We start from the raw sequence: 26,777 nt of genomic DNA, 5'->3' as shown, positions 1-26,777 counted from the left end.
TACCTACACTCCAGGTAGTGTGAGGTGGAGGTACCTACACTCCAGGTAGTGTGAGGTGGAGGTACCTACACTCCAGGTAGTGTGAGGTGGAGGTACCTACACTCCAGGTAGTGTGAGGTGGAGGTACCTACACTCCAGGTAGTGTGAGGTGGAGGTACCTACACTCCAGGTAGTGTGAGGTGGAGGTACCTACACTCCAGGTAGTGTGAGGTGGAGGTACCTACACTCCAGGTAGTGTGAGGTGGAGGTACCTACACTCCAGGTAGTGTGAGGTGGAGGTACCTACACTCCAGGTAGTGTGAGGTGGAGGTACCTACACTCCAGGTAGTGTGAGGTGGAGGTACCTACACTCCAGGTAGTGTGAGGTGGAGGTACCTACACTCCAGGTAGTGTGAGGTGGAGGTACCTACACTCCAGGTAGTGTGAGGTGGAGGTACCTACACTCCAGGTAGTGTGAGGTGGAGGTACCTACACTCCAGGTAGTGTGAGGTGGAGGTACCTACACTCCAGGTAGTGTGAGGTGGAGGTACCTACACTCCAGGCAGTGTGAGGTGGAGGTACCTACACTCCAGGTAGTGTGAGGTGGAGGTACCTACACTCCAGGCAGTGTGAGGTGGAGGTACCTACACTCCAGGCAGTGTGAGGTGGAGGTACCTACACTCCAGGTAGTGTGAGGTGGAGGTACCTACACTCCAGGCAGTGTGAGGTGGAGGTACCTACACTCCAGGCAGTGTGAGGTGGAGGTACCTACACTCCAGGCAGTGTGAGGTGGAGGTACCTACACTCCAGGCAGTGTGAGGTGGAGGTACCTACACTCCAGGTAGTGTGAGGTGGAGGTACCTACACTCCAGGCAGTGTGAGGTGGAGGTACCTACACTCCAGGCAGTGTGAGGTGGAGGTACCTACACTCCAGGCAGTGTGAGGTGGAGGTACCTACACTCCAGGTAGTGTGAGGTGGAGGTACCTACACTCCAGGCAGTGTGAGGTGGAGGTACCTACACTCCAGGTAGTGTGAGGTGGAGGTACCTACACTCCAGGCAGTGTGAGGTGGAGGTACCTACACTCCAGGCAGTGTGAGGTGGAGGTACCTACACTCCAGGCAGTGTGAGGTGGAGGTACCTACACTCCAGGCAGTGTGAGGTGGAGGTACCTACACTCCAGGTAGTGTGAGGTGGAGGTACCTACACTCCAGGCAGTGTGAGGTGGAGGTACCTACACTCCAGGCAGTGTGAGGTGGAGGTACCTACACTCCAGGCAGTGTGAGGTGGAGGTACCTACACTCCAGGCAGTGTGAGGTGGAGGTACCTACACTCCAGGCAGTGTGAGGTGGAGGTACCTACACTCCAGGCAGTGTGAGGTGGAGGTACCTACACTCCAGGCAGTGTGAGGTGGAGGTACCTACACTCCAGGCAGTGTGAGGTGGAGGTACCTACACTCCAGGTAGTGTGAGGTGGAGGTACCTACACTCCAGGCAGTGTGAGGTGGAGGTACCTACACTCCAGGTAGTGTGAGGTGGAGGTACCTACACTCCAGGCAGTGTGAGGTGGAGGTACCTACACTCCAGGCAGTGTGAGGTGGAGGTACCTACACTCCAGGTAGTGTGAGGTGGAGGTACCTACACCGTGTATCTGCACCAGCAACGGCAGCACTCCCGTTGTGGTCGCTTCTGTTGTTGAGCCGACAGTGAAAGAGTCATTGAGGCTCTATCACACCCTGGCCTGACAAGGCACTCGAGTGGGACAAACGGACGCGTAGGTAACATTTAGTAATGAGCGAAGGGGGGACGTGAGAGCAAGGTCAATTGCCTCCTGGTCGCGTCCTGGTTCCCTGTAAGGAGATTAGTGAAATGTAGATTACAAGAGCTGTCAGGAGCAACCTTGGATCGGCGCCACGCCCACACAGGGACCGTCCTCTGGCTCCCACCAACACATACACACTAATTTATATTTATGAAACGGTTTATAAAGTCCGAAGCACTGCGAGGCTGTCTATAGCAATAATAACCTGAGTTATGAAGTTTTCAAGTTCATAAACTGCTAAATAAACGCAGAGTAAGCTGCCATGCTTGAGGAAAGGTGTGCATGTTTCGTAAGAGGAGACACGTACTTATGACTCGCGATCCGGAGGTGAAGAGTAGTCTGTGGACCAGACGTGGCCACACCCAGCAGCCTTATCTCTCTCTGGAGTGGTGGGCTAATATGGGGAAGCTGGACTTATACTGATGGGGTGTAGAGGCTAGACGGTAAGGCTGGCAGGCAAGACAGTAAGGCTGGCAGGCTAGACAGTAAGGCTGGCAGGCTGGACAGTAAGGCTGGCAGGCTAGACAGTAAGGCTGGCAGGCTAGACAGTAAGGCTGGCAGGCTAGACAGTAAAGCTGGCAGGCTAGACAGTAAGGCTGGCAGGCTAGACAGTAAGGCTGGCAGGCTAGACAGTAAGGCTGGCAGGCTAGACAGTAAGGCTGGCAGGCAAGACAGTAAGGCTGGCAGGCTAGACAGTAAGGCTGGCAGGCTAGACAGTAAGGCTGGCAGGCTAGACAGTAAGGCTGGCAGGCTAGACAGTAAGGCTGGCAGGCTAGACAGTAAGGCTGGCAGGCAAGACAGTAAGGCTGGCAGGCTAGACAGTAAGGCTGGCAGGCTGGACAGTAAGGCTGGCAGGCTAGACAGTAAGGCTGGCAGGCTAGACAGTAAGGCTGGCAGGCTAGACAGTAAGGCTGGCAGGCTAGACAGTAAGGCTAGCAGGCTAGACAGTAAGGCTGCCAGGCTAGACAGTAAGGCTGGCAGGCTAGACAGTAAGGCTGCCAGGCTAGACAGTAAGGCTGGCAGGCTAGACAGTAAGGCTGGCAGGCTGGACAGTAAGGCTGGCAGGCTGGACAGTAAGGCTGGCAGGCTAGACAGTAAGGCTGGCAGGCTGGACAGTAAGGCTGGCAGGCTAGACAGGAGGACAAAGACAGCTGTGAAGACAGGAGGAGACAGGACAGTCTTGACTACTGCTGCTGCTGCTGCTGCTGTTCCTACTACTGCTGCTGCTGTTCCTACTACTACTACTGCTGCTGTTCCTACTACTGCTGCTGCTGCTGCTGTTCCTACTACTGCTACTGCTGTTCCTACTACTACTACTGCTGCTGCTGTTCTTACTACTACTACTGCTGCTGCTGTTCTTACTACTACTACTGCTGCTGCTGTTCCTACTACTGCTACTGCTGTTCCTACTACTGCTACTGCTGCTCCGGATCATTCTCACAGAAGGAAAAGGAACTATGAGGATTGTTGTTGCTGTTTTAGAATCAGCTACTCGGGACCAAAAGTTCCAAGCAGCACGGGCTATGGTGAGCCCGTCGTACTCACCTGGCACAGGATATGGGCGACTATCAGGAGAAAGCGCCAAGCCATTACAACTATATAGCAGTTGGAAGGGGGGTCAGGATAAGGATTTGGGATGGGACGGGGGAAAGGAATGGTGCCCAACCAATTGGACGGTCGGGGGATTGAACCCTGACCTGCATGAAGCTGGTTTACTGCCAGAGACCGTCGCTCTACGGAGGTGAGGTGCTACACTGATTAAGAAACTGATGCTTCACATTCTGTTGTTAGTGTTAATGACTCCTGTATTGGTTCAATTATGCTGTTGGTGCACAAGTGACCACACACGTGACACACACAGTCAGGTGTGGGTCACTTGTGGCGACCCCACACATGACTGAGAGTCGTGTGGCAGACGTGATGATAATGCAGTTGAGGAGCCTAGGAACATAATTAATTCAATTAAAAAAAGAGCTGCAATAAGCTATTGCCTAATACCTGGCAGCTCCTCTATATATCCACCCAAACTCATTCATATACATGTCTAACCTACGCTTAAATCAGGTGATCCCAGATCTGTGATGTTAAACCGATAACTTGTTCCATAAATCAACCAACTCTATTTGGAAACCCAATTTTATGGAGTCTTTCCTGATTCTAAACTTATCCCATTTATATCCTTTGTTATACTCTTTCATCCATTTGTATACTTGAGTGCTGTCCCTCCGAGCTCTTCGCCTTGATGGTGTGGCTGCTGTAGGGAGCAGTCACTGCTCACCATCACTTCTGGGGCCGTTATCTTGGGACGTGAGCACCTCCTCCCTTGTTTCTGATGGTGGTTGTGGTGCTGGTGGTTATAGTGATAGGTGTGTGTGTGTGTGTGGTGCAGTAACCGTGTGTGGAAACCCTCACTCTTCAAGGCGAGAGTATGACACATGACATTCCTGGTGTCTGTCACCTTAGTGGCCAGAAGTTGTCAGCGCTGATCGCCAATATTTCCTTGCCAGGTTCCTCGGTGTCCACTGGTTTCGTTCCCTTTTGGTTATACTTCTCTCTTGTAGCCCCTTCATACTGCCCTCTTATACTATACTGCCATCTTATACTCACACCTCACATTGTATTGTAGCTGCTGTCAGGTAGGTGTGGTGAGGTGTCAGGTAGGTGTGGTGAGGTGTCGGGTAGGTGTGGTGAGGTGTCAGGTAGGTGTGGTGAGGTGTCGGGTAGGTGTGGTGAGGTGTCGGGTAGGTGTGGTGAGGTGTCAGGTAGGTGTGGTGAGGTTTCAGGTAGGTGAGGTGAGGTGTCAGGTAGGTGTGGTGAGGTGTCAGATAAGTAGTAGTAGTAGGCATCCATCAGTATCAGGAGACTATGGAGTTGCGCTCTGGTTATCGGTCTGGAGTGGCTTCTCCAGGGCGCAAAGCCAGGGTACGTTGATACGGGGGAAGAGAAGCTGTCACCCATGCAGCAGGTCCCCCCCTCTCCACGGCGCCAAAAGTCTTCAATGGAAAGGCAAACTCCAATACGATTGGTTCCAGCGCTGTCGAAGGAACTGTCAGAACGAGCTTGAAGGTAACAACGAACTGCCCTAGGGGACTCCAGCTCCGGAGTTAACGTCTAAGTTGGTAAATGAAGACACAGGGACACCAAACCCGGAGACCGCCGTGGTCGAGGCCGAGGAAGAACCACCCCAGCAAGGGCAAGAACGACCCCCAGCCTCCTGGAGCAGAACCTGGACCACAGGTGCCCCAGGAGGTAGACCTCCAAGTCCAGCACCTACGGGTTCCTAACAGAGATCGTCACAGCCCCCTTTCACCCGAGGCCCGCTTCCTTCCAAGCAGAAGAGTAATAATTATGAATTACAACAATTATTAAAATTATTGTTATAATAATTAAATAATTATAACTCTTCCTTCTGTTGGGTCGTGAAGAAAGCCGTCACCTTAGTATGTGTTTTATCTCAAACTGTGCAATACTATACTATCTTATGCTTTATCTTATACTATACTCTTCTTGAGGTTATCTTGAGATGATTTCGGGGCATTTTAGTGTCCCCGCGGCCCGGTCCTCGACCAGGCCTCCACCCCCAGGAAGCAGCCCGTGACAGCTGACTAACACCCAGGTACCTATTTTACTGCTAGGTAGCAATACTGCCTAATACTGTAATACTGCCCTGTTATACTATACTGCCCTGTTATACTATACTGCCCTGTTATACTATACTGCCTTGTTATACTAATTTGTTCCACGGTAAATGTACCTTGGATAATGAGGCGATGCTATTTTATACCTTAATAATCCCAGCATTTATAGCAAGGATTAAGATGGGTAATGTAATGGTAATACTAATTATTAATAAGTTAATTATGCCAATTATAGGAACATTAATAAGAGTAAATTACGGTAATTATGACAATAACATCATTTACAAAACATTAGCATTACAACACCTATAAATGTCGGACGAGGAATGTTAACGAATGCTTCAGGTGAACGATAAGAATGTTGACGGATGAGAATGATCGTTATCATTACATTAACGACACTAACATTAAACCATTTGGTTATCTCACACTGGTTATCCCTCAGAGGTAACACCCGAAAAATGCTGAGGGAAGGGGGGGGGGGCGGGTGTGGCCTTTGACAAGCCACCGGCTTCCTGTCCCCGTCTTGGTCTCTAGTGTTGGTGACCCTCAGGTAAATTCGGGGAAAATTGACAGGTCTCTACGGGAGAGAGACCCGTAGGTGAGGTGAGGTGTCAGGTAGGTGTGGTGAGGTGTCAGGTAGGTGTGGTGAGGTGTCAGGTAGGTGTGGTGAGGTGTCAGGTAGGTGTGGTGAGGTGTCAGGTTAGGTGTGGTGAGGTGTCAGGTAGGTGAGGTGAGGTGTCAGGTAGGTGTGGTGAGGTGTCAATGGCTTGCTGAGGACGTGAACCTGCCCCCACCCCCCACCCCCCTCTCGCCATAAAACCCAGCGGTACAACCACTATGTCCAAAAACTCCATTATGTACTCCATTCCACTATGTCCAACACCCGTTTCCTCTCTACTCTTGTCCCAACCTTCTCTCCCGGGTCCTGTTCAACGCATTCCTCGCCGTCTCTCCCTTCCCTTCCATTCGTCTCATGTCGTTAACTCTGTCAATTCTCTGTTCCTAAGGGTCCTACACTGAGCGACTATTCCTCCTCCTTTCACATTTTGATTGTTGCCGTCAGAGGCGGCTAGTTTATTGTGCACCCCATACTCATCCTGTGAGCGGTAGCGCAAAAAAAAAAGGATTCACGCAAAAGTTTGGTTTGACATATTATGATAAACAATGGATCTTCTAGTTCCCGTTTAAACTATTTTTATTGTCTAATGACACTTTTAATGGAAACAACATCTGATAGCTCAGTATTGCGTTCGACATTGTCTTTATATACCGTAATCTTATCAAGGGCGTCAACCTTATCATGTTCCGGCAGTCCATTGTGAGAGGAAATCTACATTTTACATTATTTATTTTGACCCCCTTATTAAATATGCGTAGATATATATCTGTCATGTTTCAGAGACAAGGACGTTATTATTTGACTGTAAACTATTTAATGCTAGTGGTGAGGAAAGGATATCTGACAATTAAGCTGTCCACTTCAATGATATCAATAACTTTGAGTGCTACCAGTTCAACCTGCAAGGTGGATGCCCAGTCACTCTTATATTCTTTTCAATTGTACTTCCATCGGACTGATGAACAAGAACAACCGTTCTCGCCTTCCCTGTAGCTGTATTGAGTGTTATTGTTATAGATTCAGCTACTGGGAACAAAAAGTTCCAAGTAGCACGGGCTATGGTGAGCCCGTAGTAGACTTACCTGGCACAGGAGCTGGGCTGAAACTTTGTACCGAGTGATCCCACGGTGTATATACACATTTCATCCCTTTTGACACAGTCTTCCCCTACCTTCCCTACCCTGTTACCTAGCAGTAAATAGGTACCTGGGAGTTAGTCATCTGTCACGGGGTGCTTCCTGGGGGTGGAGGCCTGGTCGAGGACCGGGCCGCGGGGACACTAAAGCCCCGAAATCATCTCAAGATAACCTCAAAAAGAAGATAACCTTAATCATCACTTCCTCCCCACCTCCGTATTTCTCAAGCAATCATCGGGATTCTCATCTCCAGGATGTTATCTTCCTCCTTGCTTCCTTGTCATCGTATGTCTCCAGGCGATTCTGTCTTCCGTTATCCGCTCTCTCTTTCCCTTATCTATTTCGCTCTCGCCTTTCTTTTCTTAGCCTTCTTCGTTTCCTTCCCTTCTAAGTCTCCCTCCTCCCTTCCTATGCTTCCTCCTGATGCTCCGGATATGAGGGGCTCAGCTTGATGGCTGGTGACAGTAGTGGTCACCGGCTCAGTGACGTGCAGTGACTGAGCAACAGTGACGTGTTCTCCATGCAGTGACTGAGCCGCAGTGACGTGTTCTCCATGCAATGACTGAGCCGCAGTGACGTGTTCTCCATGCAGTGACGTGTTCTCCATGCAGTGACTGAGCCGCAGTGACGTGTTCTCCATGCAGTGACTGAGCCGCAGTGACGTGTTCTCCATGCAGTGACTGAGCCGCAGTGACGTGTTCTCCATGCAATGACTGAGCCGCGGTGACGTGTTCTCCATGCAGTGACTGAGCCGCAGTGACGTGTTCTCCATGCAGTGACTGAGCCGCAGTGACGTGTTCTCCATGCAGTGACTGAGCAACAGTGACGTGTTCTCCATGCAGTGACTGAGCAACAGTGACGTGTTCTCCATGCAGTTGGTCTCGGCCAATTTCGCGGTCACAGACAACTGAGCGTGTTCAGCCACTGAACACGCTACAGAATTACCAGCGTGTGATATGAGGCTTTTATATATATATGAGGAAATAATACCTATGGATTGGTGTGTGTAGCACTAATGGGAGTTGTTGGTGCCTCTCTCTCTTTCTCTCTTTCTCTCTCTCTCTCTCTCTCTCTCTCTCTCTCTCTCTCTCTCTCTCTCTCTCTCTCTCTCTCTCTCTCTCTCTCTCTCTCTCTCTCTCTCTCTCTCTCTGGGGGTGGTGGCGAGGTGGGCTGCGTTAGCCTTGGAGACGCCTGGAATGTCACTGATCAGCTTGCTTGACCCGGGACGTCCAACCGCTTGCTCTAACGGGACAAGCTCAACCCGCGTCCGGATGTTGTCTCTCTCTCTCTCTCTCTCTCTCTCTCTCTCTCTCTCTCTCTCTCTCTCTCTCTCTCTCTCTCTCTCTCTCTCTCTCTCTCTCTCTCTCTCCTGGGATAGGTTAGGTTAGACTGTATAGTTATTGTTCCATTTTCTGGGCATGCTAGTTGGGGTGTTCCAATTGAACGTGAACTTTTTTGTAGTGTAACAGTCCATTTTTGTACGTTCGACCAGTAGTGGCTGTGTTACCATTTTTGGATGATATGGTTGGCACAACGAGGTGATTCAGAGTGGGTAGTTAGTATTTAGGTTAGAGCTGTTACAGACGTCATCAACGACGCTAAGCCCTTTCTCTCCAGCAAATGATTTGGATAGTTGATAAAATGACAACTGTAATAAGATTTCCAGGCAGTGTCCCAGCCTGCCACCGCTGGAGCGACACTTCCAGGCAGTGACTCCAGCCTGCCACCGCTGGAGCGACACTTCCAGGCAGTGACTCCAGCCTGCCACCGCTGGAGCGACACTTCCAGGCAGTGACTCCAGCCTGCCACCGCTGGAGCGACACTTCCAGGCAGTGACTCCAGCCTGCCACCGCTGGAGCGACACTTCCAGGCAGTGACTCCAGCCTGCCACCGCTGGAGCGACACTTCCAGGCAGTGACTCCAGCCTGCCACCGCTGGAGCGACACTTCCAGGCAGTGACTCCAGCCTGCCACCGCTGGAGCGACACTTCCAGGCAGTGACCCCAGCCAACCACCGCTGGAGCGACACTGGAAGAAAGTACACACTGAACGGATTCTTATTGAAATTCCTGGACGTCAACGATAATAGCAAAAAAATTATAATAAAGTTTCATTAACAGCAGCTTAAGAGTATTTGGCTACCCTACAGGCTGGCTATTGAGAGGAGACGCTGCTACCAAAGTGCTGGGTTCGAACCTCACTCAAGGTTAATGAGTGCTTTCACATTACATATAAATAAGATATACAAAACATTTTTCCCCTCAAACTACAATATTTCACTCAAATTAGTATCGCCGAGGTGCCAAAATAAGTTACTCAAGAGGCATACATTTTTTTCCTGTGTAACAAGCAGTGAAAGAGCAGTTAGTCCTTAGAACTATGTAATTCAGTGGATCATTTCTGCGCCCCTTAGTTCCTTCTCAATTTGCCACTATGTAAAAAAATAATAACCTCGATAGGTTAGGTGGGATGTTTGGGTTTATACGCTTTAGATTATGTCAAACAGTTTTTTTTCACGGAGTGGCAACTTCGGGAACCTTGAACCACTGGTTGGTATCATGTAATGAGTGAGCATGTCTTGTTTTGTTCAACATATAATTACGATGCAGATTGTGCTACAACGCGACCACATAATTGACCGGCATCTCGTGTGATAATGCCTTTAATTAGCCAATTTGCGTAACGTGAACCGTAGCGAGGTTGACCCAATTATGGCGGGAAGATGGTCCACGTGGCTGTGTTTGTTGTTGTTGTTGTACCTTTCTCCACGTGGCTCTTGTTGTTGTTGTACCTGGCTCCACGTGGCTCTTGTTGTTGTTGTTGTACCTGGCTCCACGTGGCTCTTGTTGTTGTTGTTGTTGTACCTGGCTCCACGTGGCTCTTGTTGTTGTTGTTGTTGTTGTACCTGGCTCCACGTGGCTCTTGTTGTTGTACCTGGCTCCACGTAGCTCTTGTTGTACCTGACTCCACGTGGCTGTGTTTGTTGTTGTTGTACCTGGCTCTAAGGCTACACTCGCCACTCCACCCATAACATGCAGGGGAAGCTGGGGAGGGGGGGGGACATCATGTCGCACTCATACCTGTTTACTACAAGGTGAATAGGTGCATCAGGTGATAGAAACTGTCCATTTGTTTCTGCCTCTGCCTGGAATTGAACCCGGGCTCTTAGGATTACGACCCCCGAGTGTGTGGGTGTATTCACCTAGTTGTGTTTGCGGGGGTTGAGCTTTGCTCTTTCAGCCCGCCTCTCAACTGTCAATCAACTGTTTACTAACTACTTTTTTTCCCCACACACCACACACCCACACACACCCCAGAAAGCAGCCCGTGGCAGCTGACTAACTCCCAGGTACATATTTACTGCTAGGTAACAGGGGCATTCAAGGTGAAAGAAACTTTGCCCATTTGCTTCTGCCTGGTGCGGGAATCGAACCCGCGCCACAGAATTACGAGTCCTGTGCGCTCTCCTGGCTCCACGTGGCGCGCGCGCGCGTGTGTGTACTCACCTATATGTGCTTGCAGGATCGAGCATTGACTCTTGGATCCCGCCTATGTGTGTGGGCAAATGGGCAAAGTTTCTATGTGTGTGTGTGTGTGTGTGTGTGTGTGTGTGTGTGTGTGTGTGTGTGTGTGTGTGTGTGTGTGTGCGTTTGTGTGCAGGGTCGCTTCTCCCCCTATTCACGTACCCCAAAGCCAACATAATATTGTTTTTTGCATTAACTACTGAATACCGTCTTTTAATTACACTGACTTAAGCTCTACTTGAAAAAAAATGATGCATCATAGGTCTGTTTTGCTCCATTTGGCTGTGAGTGAACCCCTAGGACTGTCACTCACACTCGTGGGTAAGGAAACATACTCATAACACATACTCATAACACACTCACAACAGTGTGACGATAGCTCTTCTTCGTGTCCTGTCAACCGTCGGAGGGTTAATAAACCCAACACAATAACATTCTCCACCAACCAAAAAGTTTACTTTAGTCTTGAACATAGTCCAGGACTAAGGTAAACTCTGTATGTACACCAAGTACACGTCTTGTCGTTGGTTGACTGGTGCTATCACTCTAATGAAACAGCTTCTGAGGGTTCGTACCTCAAGATGGGCAAACACGGTTATTAAACAGAGTGGTGAACAAGCGCTTGTTTACACACGAGGGAAGTTACTGATGTGTCTGGGGGTGAGGGAGGGGTGTGTGAGGGTGAGGGAGGGTGGGGGAGGGGTGAGGGAGGGTGGGGGGGAGGGTGAGGGAGGGCTGTGTGAGGGTGAGAGACTGAGCCTACATAAAAGCTGTAGGCTATTAATTCTCTGGGTCGGAGAATTAATAGCCTACAGGTTTTGTGTTTGCACGGTGGAGCTTTAGCTCTTGGAACCCTCATTTCTTGTCCCTGATTGTCTAATGCAATGACTCCTGGCCTATTTCCCTACCATTGCTACTTTTAACACTTTCTAATACCTCTATGACTCGTCTAATTCTCAAGCTTCCACTCAACCTCTCTTGTTCTTTGGGTAATCATTGTCAACATTTTCTCGTGTTCCACTGCCAATCCCCCGAAGTATTTTATGTCTTATCATCTCCCTCTCTCTCTCTCTCTTCTTTCTTTTCTTGCATCATCAAGTCTCGTTCTTTCAGTCTTTCTTCATATGAAATTCTTTTACGAGCCTCGTTACAAGCTTCTGAACTTTTTTTTATGAGAGCTCCACGACTGGGTAGCATACTCTAAGACTGGTCTCACGTAGGTAGTGTATAGCTGTCTAAACGCCTCCTTATTTAGGTTCTGACTTTTGCTAGTGTGGAATACGTTGCTGATGTTATCCTGTTCATACGAGCCGCCGGAGTTAGGGTAGGATGTTATGCTCACTCCCTGGTTTTCTCTAGTTGTGTCCATCACGTAGCACTTGCTGGTATTGAAGTCCAGTAGCCATTTGTCGGATAAAATTCTACAACTTGTTTAAATCATATTGGAGAATCATACAATCCTAATCTGTCTGAACTCTTTATTACTTTGCATCTGCAAATATGGACATATGTAGGGTGTGAGTCCTCATGTAGGGTGTGGGTCCTTATGTAGGGTGTGGGTCCTCATGTAGGGTGTGGGTCCTCATGTAGGGTGTGGGTCCTCATGTAGGGTGTGGGACCTCATGTAGGGTGTGGGGTCCCAGATGGTCGGTGTGGGCGCAAGATTCCCTAGGACAGACGGCCGGCTCCCAAGGTGGGCAAGTATCTCCTGTACTTCCCATCAAAAAGTCGTTTTCCTTGGTGGCGGGTCGCTCAGGTCCTTTACTCACGACCTGTCACGACGCCTCCAACGGCGGATGGCGGAAAATACGTGAGTGTGGGAGCGTGGTGTTGCGTTGTGAGGCGGTGATGAGGGCGGGGGATGAGTGCACAGGTGAGGAGGAGGCGTGAGGGACGTGAGCACAGGTGAGGAGGAGGCGTGAGGGACGTGAGCACAGGTGAGGAGGCGGCGTGAGGGGGTTATGAGTGAGCACACATGAGGAAGAGGAGCCGGTGGGGGGGGGTGTTATGAGTGAGCACACATGAGGAAGAGGAGCCGGTGTAGGGGGGGGGACAGTAATCATACTCGTAATATACGTGTCTCTTTCAACGTCTCATTAATCTTATCCTCAAGGCTATCATTCTCATTTGAAATATTTCTTAGGCTTCACTTCTATTTTTAGCACCCCTATATGTTTTTTTTGTGTCATTGACGTCACCGCTATCGAGGCCATAGCCACAAAATGATATCACATGTCTATCACACTTGGTCATCTCACACGACACACAGCTCCAGAGGGTTCCCAAGCCTGTACACCTGCGACGTCATAGTGACGTCACACTTCCTCCACCCAATGAAACAAAATCTCATTTTCTTTAGATTAGGATAGCTCAGGTTGGGTTTGTTTATAAAGTAGCGATGACGTAGGAGCAGTACATAGCTATTCTCAGGTCTTAGACCCTACTCGACAAACAGATATTGAGGCGATTCAGGTACATTTTATGTTGTATTTCAACTCCTGGACCCAGACATTTAGAGCGGCTGTTGTTAGTTCCAGAATATTATAATTCCCGTTGTCGGGAACAGGTTCAGGCTTAGGCTTGTTTAGGTCCTCCCTGGGCCATCTATTGACCCAGAATGCAACCCACAACAGGTTGGTTGGTGGGTGTAGGAGCCGTTTGTGACGGGCGTCTCAGCGGCCATTTGGGCGTCCGTCCAAACATGTGTCACTTTGCATAGTTGCAAAGTAAGATGTGTTTGTAATAATGGCGTCAGATTGATCATAATATTATAGCCTCTCTCTCTCTCCCGTCATCGTATCTTTCTTCTCTTCCTAATGGTATTTCCCTCGTGTTCGTTTGTTTTTCTTTGGTGTTTTGTACCTCCTTGTACATTACATCTTGGTCAGTTTCTCTTCATCTTTGTAATAGTCTTCCTTGTAAGCTTCCTCGTTAGTGTTATTATTATTTCACTACTCCTTCTCCCCTTGCAACTCTTCTTCCTAATGTTCCTTTTCCTCCTCCTGTACCTCCTCCTCCTCCTCCTCCTCCTCCTCTTCCTCCTCCTCTTCCTCCTCCTCCTCCTCCTCCCCCTCCTCCTCCTCCTCCTCCGGTAAACGGTACTGGACGTACTCTGGACAAAAACTGGAAGTGGTGTGAGAGGCTTCAGGTGGGTGGCGAGCATCTGGCTTTGTTTCCTCTTGCGTCTCTAGCCTCAGCATCCCTCAAGGCCTCCAGGGTAGGCCTCCAGGGTAGGCCTCCACTCTACCATGCTATCTCCTCCTCCTCCTGCTGTCGTAATGCCTCTATGTCAGGCAAAGTGTCGTGTGCCTCTGAATCCTTTTGTGTGTGATGGCGGGGGGGAGGGAGGGGAGGGGAGGGGAGGGGGGAGGATCAACAGGTTTTCATTGAGTTTCAACTCTCTATCTCGTTTCCGTGCTGATTGAAGACCTGTGGTGATCTTGTATTTTTTACCTTCTGGTTAAAATACGTGTGTGCGCGCGCACGCATACATGCGCGAGCTCGCTCTCTCACACTCTCTCTCTCTCTCTCTCTCTCTCTCTCATTTCCATTTTATTTTCTAAAACAACTAAACATATTTTAAGAGGCACACATTAAAAGGGAATCCAATAAAACTTCTCAATATCCCGAAGAAACTTATAACTATATAGCTGAGGATTTATGTAAAGGCTTAAAAAAAAAGTTCACCACTGAACGACTCATGAACCCTGGAACAAACAACCATCAAGGGAACAACCTCTCTCAACAACTACAGAACACTGACACAAGATACACAATCAAACCACAAGAAGGTGACGTATCTATGATCAAACATTGAGATCATAGAGTGGATTCGATCCCGAGTCTCTGGTGAGTCTATGGATACGGATTCCACTCCAGACAACGTCCTAAATAGATTCTAAAAACAAGTTATCTAAAGGCTCTTACGTGTGAATGGGACAAATGAGTTGATAAAAATTGGAGCTGCCTCGTATGAGCCATTTAATAGATCTTTTGTCGTTTCCCTCTGTTCTCGAATTCTCAAAAATATTACACATCAAAAAGAGGAATCTCTTTCATCTATTTATACGGTATGTCACACAGACCTCACTCCTCATCTCCCTGGGGTGAGGCTGTGGGTGGTGATGCTCAACTCATCCCCACGTGCCCAGAGAAATTAAATTCTGTACAAAAGACATTTCATCTCGCGTTTCGCTTTATCTGAACACGGGAATGCTATCCCGCTGCGTCGCGAGGCTACCTAGCCGCGGAGACCTTACGAGCAGTCGCGAGGCTACCTAGCCACGGAGACCTTACGAGCAGTCGCGAGGCTACCTAGCCGCGGAGACCTTACGAGCAGTCGCGAGGCTACCTAGCCACGGAGACCTTACGAGCAGTCGCGAGGCTACCTAGCCACGGAGACCTTACGGACAGTCACATCGTCACCCACTTTACCTTTCACAGGTAAGGTGTGATAATATAATTAAGATTATGTTATATATTCCTGCTCTGTATTGCTTGCTATAGAGTAAAAGTTAACAGCTGCCGCAGAAATCACCGAGAGAGTTAACGAGAGCACCCGGATAAATGGACCACTTTTAAGACAAGTTTTTGTTTTAAGAAAACATCTTCAGAGTCCACGGCCATAGTGTTGGGTGTAAGCCCCCCCCCCCTGCTGGGTGTAGGCTATGAAGAGGTGGGTGTATAGTATAAGTGACTACAGGTATAAGTGTTCTAATACTTATACAGGTTGTGGTGGGCGCGATACACTAATACATTGAGGCGGGTCCAAAGAGCCAAAGCTCAACCCCCCCGCAAGCACAACTAGGTGAGTAGTAATGACACAGGCTCATAATTACCTGTATTAAAGTAATTATAAATATTACCAGAGTTTCCTGAATATAATATGAAATTGCCTTAGAGTGACGGTGTGTTATGTGATCAATTAGTTTTTTCGTCCAATTCTAGTTCACGAAAGACTGATTAGAAAGGTAGAGGCTCATGACAGCGGGAGGTAGCCTAAGTTGGATAAGTACATGTCTGTTTCAGAGGAAACTAAGCTAGTAAACTAGAGGTAAGTCATATTGGTAGACCAAAGTGACACTGGTCTACCAATATGGTAGGCACTGGTGTACCCAGGGGCCAGGTCCTGGGCCTCTGTTGTTTTCACATATATATAACCCAGTCAGATAAAGGACTGAGGAGTAATATTTACAGATTTGCTTACCATACAAAAATTTGGAAGACAAAACATTGAAGCTTCAACTCGCTGCAAGGCGAATTGAACACGCTTATGAAATGGACGAAGGATTGGGAGACGCTTTATAATGCTGACAACGAAAGGGTTCTGAGGCTAAGTAATGACAGATTTACCGGACATTACCTTGAGAACTTTGAGAAGGATTATAACGTTAATCCCAGAAATTAGAATGTGAATATGAATAGAAATTGAAACAAACTTAGAACTGTACTTTCTCTGGAGAGGCAGAGTTACGAAGGGACATGAGGGAAGTAAACAAATGGGTGAAAGGGCATAAAATGGGAGGTTTAAATAGGGTGTAAAATATATCCACACGAAATAATTCGCGTAAATCTGATGAGATTATATTCAGGAAAGACCTGGGTAAATACTGGTTTGGAAATTAGGGCGGTTGATCTATGGAACTACATTACCGGGCTACATAACAGATGTAGAATCACTTGATTGTTTCAAACGAAGGTTAAACATATATGAATGATTTTGGGTATAAATAGAAGCTGTCGCGTTTGGGTCAATAGGCCCGTCTCTCCAGGTCTTCCTCCGTCTCTCCAGGTCTTCCTCCATCTCTCCAGGTCTTCTCCGTCTCTCCAGGTCTTCTCCGTCTCTCCAGGTCTTCTCCGTCTCTCCAGGTCTTCTCCGTCTCTCCAGGTCTTCCTCCGTCTCTCCAGGTCTTCCCCCCGTCTCTCCAGGTCTTCTCCGTCTCTCCAGGTCTTCTCCGTCTCTCCAGGTCTTCTCCGTCTCTCCAGGTCTTCCCCCCGTCTCTCCAGGTCTTCCCCCCGTCTCTCCAGGTCTTCCCCCCGTCTCTCCAGGTCTTCGCCCCGTCTCTTCAGGTCTTCCTCCGTCTCTCCAGGTCTTCCTCCGTCTCTCCAGGTCTTCCTCCGTCTCTCTAGGTCTTCCTCCGTCTCTCCAGGTCTTCCCTCCGTCTCTCCAGGTCTTCCTCCGTCTCTCCAGGTCTTTCTCCGTCTCTCCAGGTCTTCCCTCCGTCTCTCCAGGTCTTCCCTCCGTCTCTCCAGGTCTTCCCTCCGTCTCTCCAGGTCTTCCCTCCGTCTCTCCAGGTCTTCGCCCCGTCTCTCCAGATCTTCACCCCGTCTCTCCAGGTCTTCCTCCGTCTCTCTAGGTCTTCCTCCGTCTCTCCAGGTCTTCCCTCCGTTTCTCCAGGTCTTCCTCCGTCCCGCCAAATCTTCGCCGACACAATGACAGGTAATCGGCCCAGAGTCACCACCAATAACCCCGGTGACAGCGTCTTGTAACCCACCATTGTTGTGGCTGCATTCTTCCAGCATGCACGGGATGACTTGGCGAGGATGGAACAATGATTATCGGGAAACACGTGGAACTATGTTCCCTGTAGCGTGGGGGACCAGCAGCTGTAAACTGGCCCCCCCCTTCTCTATCCTATGACACTCTAAACTGCCTCTATCTCTGACTCTAAACTACCCACCTCTCTATCTGATTACCACGAGACACCAAACCTTTGCTTACACCAACTGGATAGTTATCTAGATATTTGTGATGGTTATTAAAGTTCTAATAATTTGTCTACGTGTAAACTGGTAAGTGAACCTTTTGTCCTAAATAGAATATTCTCACGTTATAACTTTCTTGTATTATAAATCGGTGGTTTAAAATATAAAACGTCTATATTTGATTCGTTTTCTTTGAAACGGTCTGAAGTATTTTGGTACAGTCGCACATGCAAGACCCTGCTGGTCAGAAACCCTGCCTCTCACAGCATTACCCTGCCTCTCACAGCATTACCCTGCCTCTCACAGCATTACCCTGCCTCCCACAGCATTACCCTGCCTCTCACAGCATTACCCTGCCTCTCACAGCATTACCCTGCCTCCCACAGCATTACCCTGCCTCTCACAGCATTATCCTGCCTCACACAGCATTACCCCTGCCTCCCACAGCATTATCCTGCCTCTTACAGCATTACCCTGCCTCTCACAGCATTATCCTGCCCCTCACAGCATTACCCCTGCCTCCCACAGCATTACCCTGCCTCTCACAGCATTATCCTGCCTCACACAGCATTACCCCTGCCTCCCACAGCATTATCCTGCCTCACACAGCATTACCCCTGCCTCCCACAGCATTACCCTGCTTCCCACAGCATAACCCTGCCTCTCACAGCATTACCCTGCCTCTCACAGCATTATCCTGCCTCTCACAGCATTATCCTGCCTCTCACAGCATAACCCTGCCTCTCACAGCATTACCCTGCCTCTCACAGCATTACCCTGCCTCACAGCATTACCCTGCTTCTCACAGCATTATCCTGCCTCTCACAGCATTATCCTGCCTCTCACAGCATTATCCTGCCTCTCACAGCATAACCCTGCCTCTCACAGCATTACCCTGCCTCTCACAGCATTATCCTGCCTCTCACAGCATTATCCTGCCTCTCACAGCATTATCCTGCCTCTCACAGCATAACCCTGCCTCTCACAGCATAACCCTGCCTCTCACAGCATTACCCTGCCTCTCACAGCATAACCCTGCCTCTCACAGCATTACCCTGCCTCTCACAGCATAACCCTGCCTCTCACAGCATAACCCTGCCTCTCACAGCATAACCCTGCCTCTCACAGCATAACCCTGCCTCTCACAGCATAACCCTGCCTCTCACAGCATAACCCTGCCTCTCACAGCATTACCCTACCTCTCACAGCATAACCCTGCCTCTCACAGCATAACCCTGCCTCTCACAGCATTACCCTGCCTCTCACAGCATTACCCTGCCTCTCAAAAGTATTTCGTGAAAATCGTTCAAAATGGAAAGTTGGCAACCTTGAATAAGGGGGTTGAGGACCGGTCAGGCCTGGCGCTCTGAGCCCCTCTGCTTCTTGAACTGGAGCTCTGAGCTCCTCTGGCCTTTGTATCGGCGCTCTGAGCCCCCTCTGCTTCTTGAACTGGAGCTCTGAGCCCCTCTGCTTCTTGAACTGGAGCTCTGAGCCCCTCTGCTTCTTGCTCTGAGCTCTGAGCTCCTCTGGCCTTTGTATCGGCGCTCTGAGCCCCCTCTGTCTTCTTGCTCTGAGCGCCTCTGGCTTTTGTATCGCGCTCTGAGCCCCCTATCTGGCTCTACGCATACAGAAAAATGTTATGCAGAAGTGAGTGAGATCTACGCCTGTTGAGCTCACGCTGCCAACTCTCACTTGCGATAAATGAGTCAGGGCTTAATGAGGGAGTCGAACCCAGGGCTTAATGAGGGAGTCGAAGCATCACTTCCACGCCCCGATGGAGTTTTCCTGCCTCTCATTTGCTTAATCATTTTGGTTTGTAACGCGCCTGTTAACTAACAGTCCTCAGTTAGAGGACTGAGCACCAGAGGACTGAGCACCAGAGGACTGAGCACCAGAGGACTGAGCATCAGAGGACTGAGCATCAGAGGACTGAGCACCAGAGGACTGAGCATCAGAGGACTCGGCACCAGCGGACTGAGCACCAGAGGAGTGAGCACCAGAGGACTGAGCACCAGAAGATTGAGCGCCAGAGGGGTGAGCACCAGAGGACTGAGTACCAGAGGACTGAGCACCAGAGGACTGAGCACCAGAGGACTGAGCACCAGAGGACTGAGCACCAGAGGCCTAAGCCCGTTTTCTTGATTAGTCACTCCGTCAACCCCTCCCCCCTCACCTAACCTGAGACATAAAGAACCCAAGCAACAACACCTTATCAGAAGTCACAGCCCAGCCCCTGCGCCAAATAAGTCCAATACGGGCTCACCATAGCCCGTGCTACTTGCAACTTGTTCTTCCCAGTAGCTGAATCTATAACAACACCTTACCATATCGAGTCCCATAGAAAACGTAGAGATTTACGAGCCCGTTACTCCTCATAGAAGACCACATTCCTAACGTTGGTTACCATGACATATAAACCCAACCTGTAAGCTCAGAGGCCGGGTCGAACCTTCGGGAATACCAGGTGTAAGCGGAGGAGGAGGCGGCGGATATCCGGAATCTTCCGAGCTAAGCTTCGTACATCAAGTGGAAGACATCAAGGTCGACACAGTCTGACCGACACACTCGCGGGTCATGGTCTCAAGGGCCGCAGTTGTGGGTCTGGGGTGTGTATCAGAGAGAGAGAGAGAGAGAGAGAGAGAGAGAGAGAGAGAGAGAGAGAGAGAGAGAGAGAGAGAGAGAGAGAGAGAGAGAGAGAGAGAGAGAGAGAGAAAGAAAGTGTCTTTAATGTTAAAGCGAATTCAGAATAAAGAATAAAGTTAAATACTTTACTGTTTTGAGGAAATGTGGTGTTTGCCAAGACTCAGTTAATTAACAGTATTGAAGCTGGAATTTTCTTGAGAATATAGAATGTGGGGATAATATTCTTAAAAGGCGTAGAATGAGGGAAACAACATTCTTATTAAGAGGCTTAGAATGAGGGGACAAAAATTCTTAAAGAACTTAGAATGATGAGAAATAATTTGTAAAAGCATAGAATAATGGGACATAATTCTTAAAATGCTTAGAACGATGGGACATAATTCTTAAAAAGCATAGAATGATGGGACATAATTCTTAAAAAGCTTAGAATGATGGAACGTAATTCTTTAAAAACATAGAATGACGGGACATAATTCTTAAAAAGCATAGAATGACGGGACATATAACAGAAGTACGAAAATAAACGAAAAGTCACAGGGTAAAATAATGATCTTGTAACTATTAGCGAAACAACAATTCACAATAAAAGATTCACATTTACAACTTTTGTTTCAAGAAACAAACAGGATATTTTTTTAAAACAAATTGGTAATCAACGTCCCTGAAACAGACGTCTTAGATACATGCGAGACAACATCTGGGTGTAAATAGGACCTATACCTTATATAGGCCAGTAGGCCTACTGCAGATTTCCTTATTTCTTCTTATTTTTGTGTTCTTTGATGTCTGTGCTTTTAAATGAGAGCCCTAGGGTAATTTAACCTCTCTCTCTCTCTCTCTCTCTCTCTCTCTCTCTCTCTCTCTCTCTCTCTCTCTCTCTCTCTCTCTCTCTCTCTCTCTCTCTCTCTCTCTCTCTCTGTATATTGACGCTTTCAGTGCATCGACCTTGATAGGTAAAGTTCAATGTTTGGGTTCTTGCGTTTCTTGTTAAGCAAAACAGTTGCAATTTTTCTGTGTGGCACAGTAATAAGTGGGTCTAGGCCACAGTGGTGGGTCTAGGCCACAGTGGTGGGTCTAGGCCATAGTGGTGGGTCTAGGCCACAGTGGTGGGTCTAGGCCACAGTGGTGGGTCTAGGCCACAGTGGTGGGTCTAGGCCACAGTGGTGGGTCTAGGCCACAGTGGTGGGTCTAGGCCATAGTGGTGGGTCTAGGCCACAGTGGTGGGTCTAGGCCACAGTGGTGGGTCTAGGCCACAGTGGTAGGCCAAAGACTCTATGCTCGACCTAGACATCAAGAAAGGCTGAGAAAATGTTAAATTCCACCCAAATAAAATGTGGTTGTCTTCACTGAAGTATATGACAGAAATTTCAATATTTTTAACCACATATTAACAATGAAATCACGATAGCGTGATATCTGTGACAAGATCTCTGGAGCAGTGCAAACGGATCGAACATGCGTCACCTCCTTGTGTCTTCTAAAATCCAATTTTATGCATGGTTGAATATTTTTATTATATGTGTGGTTAAAATTATTGTACTGGCGTATTTTAAATATCCTATCAAGTGCATTCGCATTAAAAATTTGTTTGCATTATTACTTAAAACAATTTAAAATTCCATGTAGATTATTTTCAAATAGCAGACTGTCATTTTTTCAAGTTTATAATTATATTAGAAGTTGTCGATTGAGTATTGTATTAATATTATTGATATGATAACCATGAGTTTCAGCAAATTGATGACCATCTTGAGATTATCTTGAGATGATTTCGGGGCTTTTTAGTGTCCCCCGCGGCCCGGTCCTCGACCAGGCCTCCACCCCCAGGAAGCAGCCCGTGACAGCTGACTAACACCCAGGTACCTATTTTACTGCTAGCTAACAGGGGCATAGGGTGAAAGAAACTCTGCCCATTGTTTCTCGCCGGTACCTGGGATCGGACCCGGGACCACAGGATTACAAGTCCAGCGTGCTGTCCGCTCGGCCGACCGGCCCCCGTAGATATGATAGCCACGAGTTTAATTGATTAGTAATACAAATAAGATCAATATGATCAGTAAGAACAATAATACAAAGATCCAGTAAAGTGCTCACACAAACCGGCCTTACGATGTGATAAACGTTAAATATGAAGCGGTTTTGCTCGGCCAGAAGCCTACGAACCAAGACAACCCAGAAGCTCTTCAAGAATACGTCAGTATGCGGGGTTTTTAGTTTCATCAAACCACAGAAAAATTGACGTTTTGGTCGATAGTGTCAAAACTCCAGGGAGCCGGTCGGCCGAGCGGACAGCACGCTGGGCTTGTGATCCAGTGATCCCGGGTTCGATCCCGGGCGCCGGCGAGAAACAATGGGCAGAGTTTCTTTCACCCTATGCCCCTGTTACCTAGCAGTAAATAGGTACCTGGGTGTTAGTCAGCTGTCACAGGCTGCTTCCTGGGGGTGGAGGCCTGGTCGAGGACCGGGCCGCGGGGACACTAAAAAGCCCCGAAATCATCTCAAGATAACCTCAAGAAGAAGCCAGATTCACGAAGCAGTTACGAAAGCACTTACGAACCTGTACGTCTTTTCTCAATCTTTGGCGGCTTTGTTTACAATTATTAAACAGTTAATGAGCTCCGAAGCACCAGGAGGCTGTTTATAACAATAACAACAGTTGATTGGGAAGTTTTCATGCTTGTAAACTGTTTAATAAATGTAACCAAAGCGTCAAAGATTGAGGAAAGATGTACAGGTTCGTAAGTGCTTTCGTAAGGGCTTTCGTGAATCTGGCCCCAGTGCATTAAGTGCGAGGACGGGTACAGTGGCGCCAGGAAAGGCGCAGCGGCTGAGTGGGTAACTAAGCCACCATCCAAAAGGTCTGAATCTTCAGTACTTTGCCGCTCATTACAAACCCGCGCTGCAGGAATATTAATACCACGGTACGAGCAAGCTTGCATATACAAGTGGGAGGGTACGGCATGCCCTCTGACAACTAGGAGGGTACGGCATTGCCCACTGACAACTGGGAGGGCACGGCATGCCCACTGACAACTAGGAGGGTACGGCATTGCCCACTGACAACTGGGAGGGCACGGCATGCCCACTGACAACTAGGAGGGTACGGCATTGCCCACTGACAACTGGGAGGGCACGGCATGCCCACTGACAACTAGGAGGGTACGGCATTGCCCACTGACAACTGGGAGGGCACGGCATGCCCACTGACAACTAGGAGGGTACGGCATTGCCCACTGACAACTAGGAGGGTACGGCATTGCCCACTGACAACTAGGAGGGTACGGCATTACCCACTGACAACTAGGAGGGTACGGCATTACCCACTGACTACTGGGCACATCTGAGACCCACATCTATTTTGGCCCAAAAGGAATGTGGGTGGTATATCTAAGGGTGTATGTTTATCTCTCAGAATGTTCGGTAATATGTATATTGTTTGTGATGTGTGTCTATGTATGTATTAACACGATGTACTGAACGGGGTGAGAATAGCTTGAGCTACCTCATCCCTTTGTGTGTATTTTACCTCAATAAACTTATTTCAATTTCAATTTCTATCTAAGGTTCCTCCCTCCCTCCCCCTCTCACCCCATTATTCCTTAGAATTTGTTTACACTTCGATTTTGAACCGAGTATTGTATAAGCATTTACAGCTTGGGCGGCTAGAGGTTTTCACGGGCTTATTACCTTATGGGTGAAAAATAACTTGTTTTCTATCCAACATTGTTGCTTGCTGAGCTTAAATAACATAAGATTAAAGTAAACAGCTGCAAGGGGGGTGTTGTATGAGTTGTATTGGACCTTTTAAAGAAGTGGTCTGGATTATTGTATTCCAATTTGTTCAGGAATTTTAAGATCTCGATAAGATCAGCGGTGTCGTGTCTAGTTTGTACTGCTGTTAGTCCTAAGGTCCTAAACCTTTCCTTGTATGAGAGTTCACTTAGTTATGGAATGATTGTGTGGTCGCTCTGCGCTGAACTTTTTTCCTAAAGCAGTTGTGCTTTTGAAGGTGAGGGAGCCGGTCGGCTGAGCGGACAGCACGCTGGACTTGTGATCCTGTGGTCCTGGGTTCGATCCCAGGCGCCGGCGAGAAACAATGGGCAGAGTTTCTTTCACCCTATGCCCCTGTTACCTAGCAGTAAAATAGGTACCTGGGTGTTAGTCAACTGTCACGGGCTGCTTCCTGGGGGTGGAGGCCTGGTTGAGGACCGGGCCGCGGGGACACTAAAAAGCCCCGAAATCATCTGAAGATAACCTCTAGAAGGTATACAACTCTCCCGGCCTGGATAGGGGCCCGCCAAGGCTGCTCAATAACCACTTTCTTTTCCTCGAAGTAAAAAGACTTTCTTAAGTAAGTTAAAGTTAAAAAGTTAAAAAAGTTAAAAAAAAAATCGCACTGCTCTTTTTACCTGAGCAACTTTGAGTGACTTGTGGACCATTATTGCAAGGTACTTTTCTTGTCAAATCTGTTGCATAGTCGTGGTATTGATATGATAGTTGCGACTTCGTATTCTTGTGCCCCAACATGCAAAGCCTTGCATTTTTCAATATGAAAGAGCATTTGCAATTCTTCTAACCATTTGTAGAGTTCAAGTAAATCGTTTTACAAGGCTTCAGTGTCGATCTTAAACAATGTTGTGTCGGTGTATGGGATGAAAGCCTCCAGTAAGCTCCGCCTTGGGAATGCTGCACCCTACTCCAGGGAGTAAGGTAGCTAAGGTAATAGTTGACACAGTCACTACTGTGGAGGTTCAGAGGCTTGCTAGCATCAATGATCACAACATCAATAGCAGTGTCATTGACATCTATCCTGGCCACTCCTATCTGTTGGCGTCTGTCTACAGGTACAGCCATCTGTTGGCGTCTGTCTACAGGTACAGCCATCTGTTGGCGTCTGTCTACAGGTACAATCATCTGTTGGCGTCTGTCTACAGGTACAGCCATCTGTTGGCGTCTGTCTACAGGTACAGCCATCTGTTGGCGTCTGTCTACAGGTACAGCCATCTGTTGGCGTCTGTCTACAGGTACAGCCATCTGTTGGCGTCTGTCTACAGGTACAGCCATCTGTTGGCGTCTGTCTACAGGTACAGCCATCTGTTGGCGTCTGTCTACAGGTACAGCCATCTGTTGGCGTCTGTCTACAGGTACAGCCATCTGTTGGCGTCTGTCTACAGGTACAGCCATCTGTTGGCGTCTGTCTACAGGTACAGCCATCTGTTGGCGTCTGTCTACAGGTACAGCCATCTGTTGGCGTCTGTCTACAGGTACAGCCATCTATGTATGGCTGGAACCATCCCCTGAACAACCTAAACTTCTCATCATTCCACTGCGGTATAATACGCGTATACTGTGGTCGTTGGGCATCATTACTGGAGTATAATAACCACCAGTTACATCCTCCTGTATTTTGTGCTCGTTCCCAACCATTGTCACTCTTCAGACTCTCCGAAACGAGTGATTGGAGAGATGAAATACTTAAATCACTCTGGATATATTTCAGAACTCGGAGACATTTACAGATCAGTAGTAAACTTTCAGAGTAATAATAATAATAATCGAACAAGAACAAGAGTGTGTGGGCATGAGTAGAGGCGCCTCGTTGAACAGGTCTGGCGAGAGGAGAGATTATAGGCCCGAGTACTAAGGGTCCTGGAGGCACGGATTGTCCTGCGGGAGCTGGGTAAATCACTCGGAGAAAGCCGGTGCCTCTGCTCCATACCTCCTCCTCCTAGCTTCCCCTCCTCCTTCCGCTGGTCTTACTCCTCCTCTAGTCCTCCTCCACCTCGTCTTCCGCCTCCTCCTCCTCCTTCCTCCTACCCCAGTTAAGAGAGTACGTAATGTCTAGGAAGGATTTGAAAATGGGATTGGATCAGGGATTTACGGTGTCCCACGAGACAATACAATTAGGCTTATACAGGAGGGGATAAGACGGTGACAGGGATTACAGGAAGAGACAGGACAGTGACGGGACTCACAAGATCTGGTATATAATAAGAGCCCCAGTCATTAAGAGCTTTACGGGCTCTCATGGACATTTCGTTCTGAGACGCTAAATCTAGAACAACAACATCAAGAGGTTATCATAGTCTTGAGAGTCAAATAGCGAGTCTCTTATGTTTCTCTTCACAATTCCAATCGGAGGCCCATATTTACCCACGTCAATACGTGTATATAGTTACAAACGGCTGACATATTAGAAAAAAAATCATGGTCTGATCCAGCATTCCAGCGAGGACGCCATCTCCAGGGTAGAGCATCGATGAAACTATAAGCCCCATGACCTTCCAGATAATGGAGCGATGGTTACAGGAGAGAGAGCAGACGAGAGCTTCCGAGAAAGGGCTGGAAAGTGAGAGTGTAGCCAGCCAGGTACCTCAGACGGTACCAGCCAGGTACCACCTTTGGATTTCACTTCCGAGAGTGTCGGGTATTCGAGCATGCCCTGTCCGGACCCCTCGGCGCGTCTGGGTACTCTTCTGGTGCCCAGTGCGGGTATTTTGAATCACTAACAGCATTGCTCTTACACTTAATATAACAAGTGATACTGCCGCCGCTGCAATTTTGAGTATTTTGAAAAAAGTTGCTACTGAGGAGAGAGTCCAAATTGACCTGGACGGTGATGTCATCTTGATGCAGTTCTTGTCTGACAGGGAATATCTTATAGTGATTCAGGAAGCTTCGAGCGAAACTCTGTTTTTATTGTTGACCAGA

The 26,777-nt window shown here is 48.3% G+C and overlaps 2 protein-coding genes across 2 annotated transcripts in view; both read right to left on the bottom strand.

Moving 5' to 3' along the window:
• Window positions 1-26,777, bottom strand: part of LOC123770393 (uncharacterized) — an 89,607-nt gene that overhangs the window by 47,010 nt on the left and 15,820 nt on the right.
• Window positions 18,730-25,340, bottom strand: LOC138373356 (germ cell nuclear acidic protein-like). Its single transcript, XM_069339553.1, has 2 exons — window positions 24,759-25,340; window positions 18,730-19,041 (listed from the first exon to the last, which is right to left on the bottom strand). Exons 1-2 carry the CDS (start codon window positions 25,338-25,340, stop codon window positions 18,730-18,732), a joined length of 894 nt encoding a protein of 297 aa, XP_069195654.1.

Source organism: Procambarus clarkii, chromosome 42 (assembly GCF_040958095.1).
Source record: "Procambarus clarkii isolate CNS0578487 chromosome 42, FALCON_Pclarkii_2.0, whole genome shotgun sequence".
In the NCBI taxonomy this organism is placed as follows: Eukaryota; Metazoa; Arthropoda; class Malacostraca; order Decapoda; family Cambaridae; genus Procambarus; species Procambarus clarkii.
This window is presented reverse-complemented; position numbering and strand designations above follow the sequence as displayed.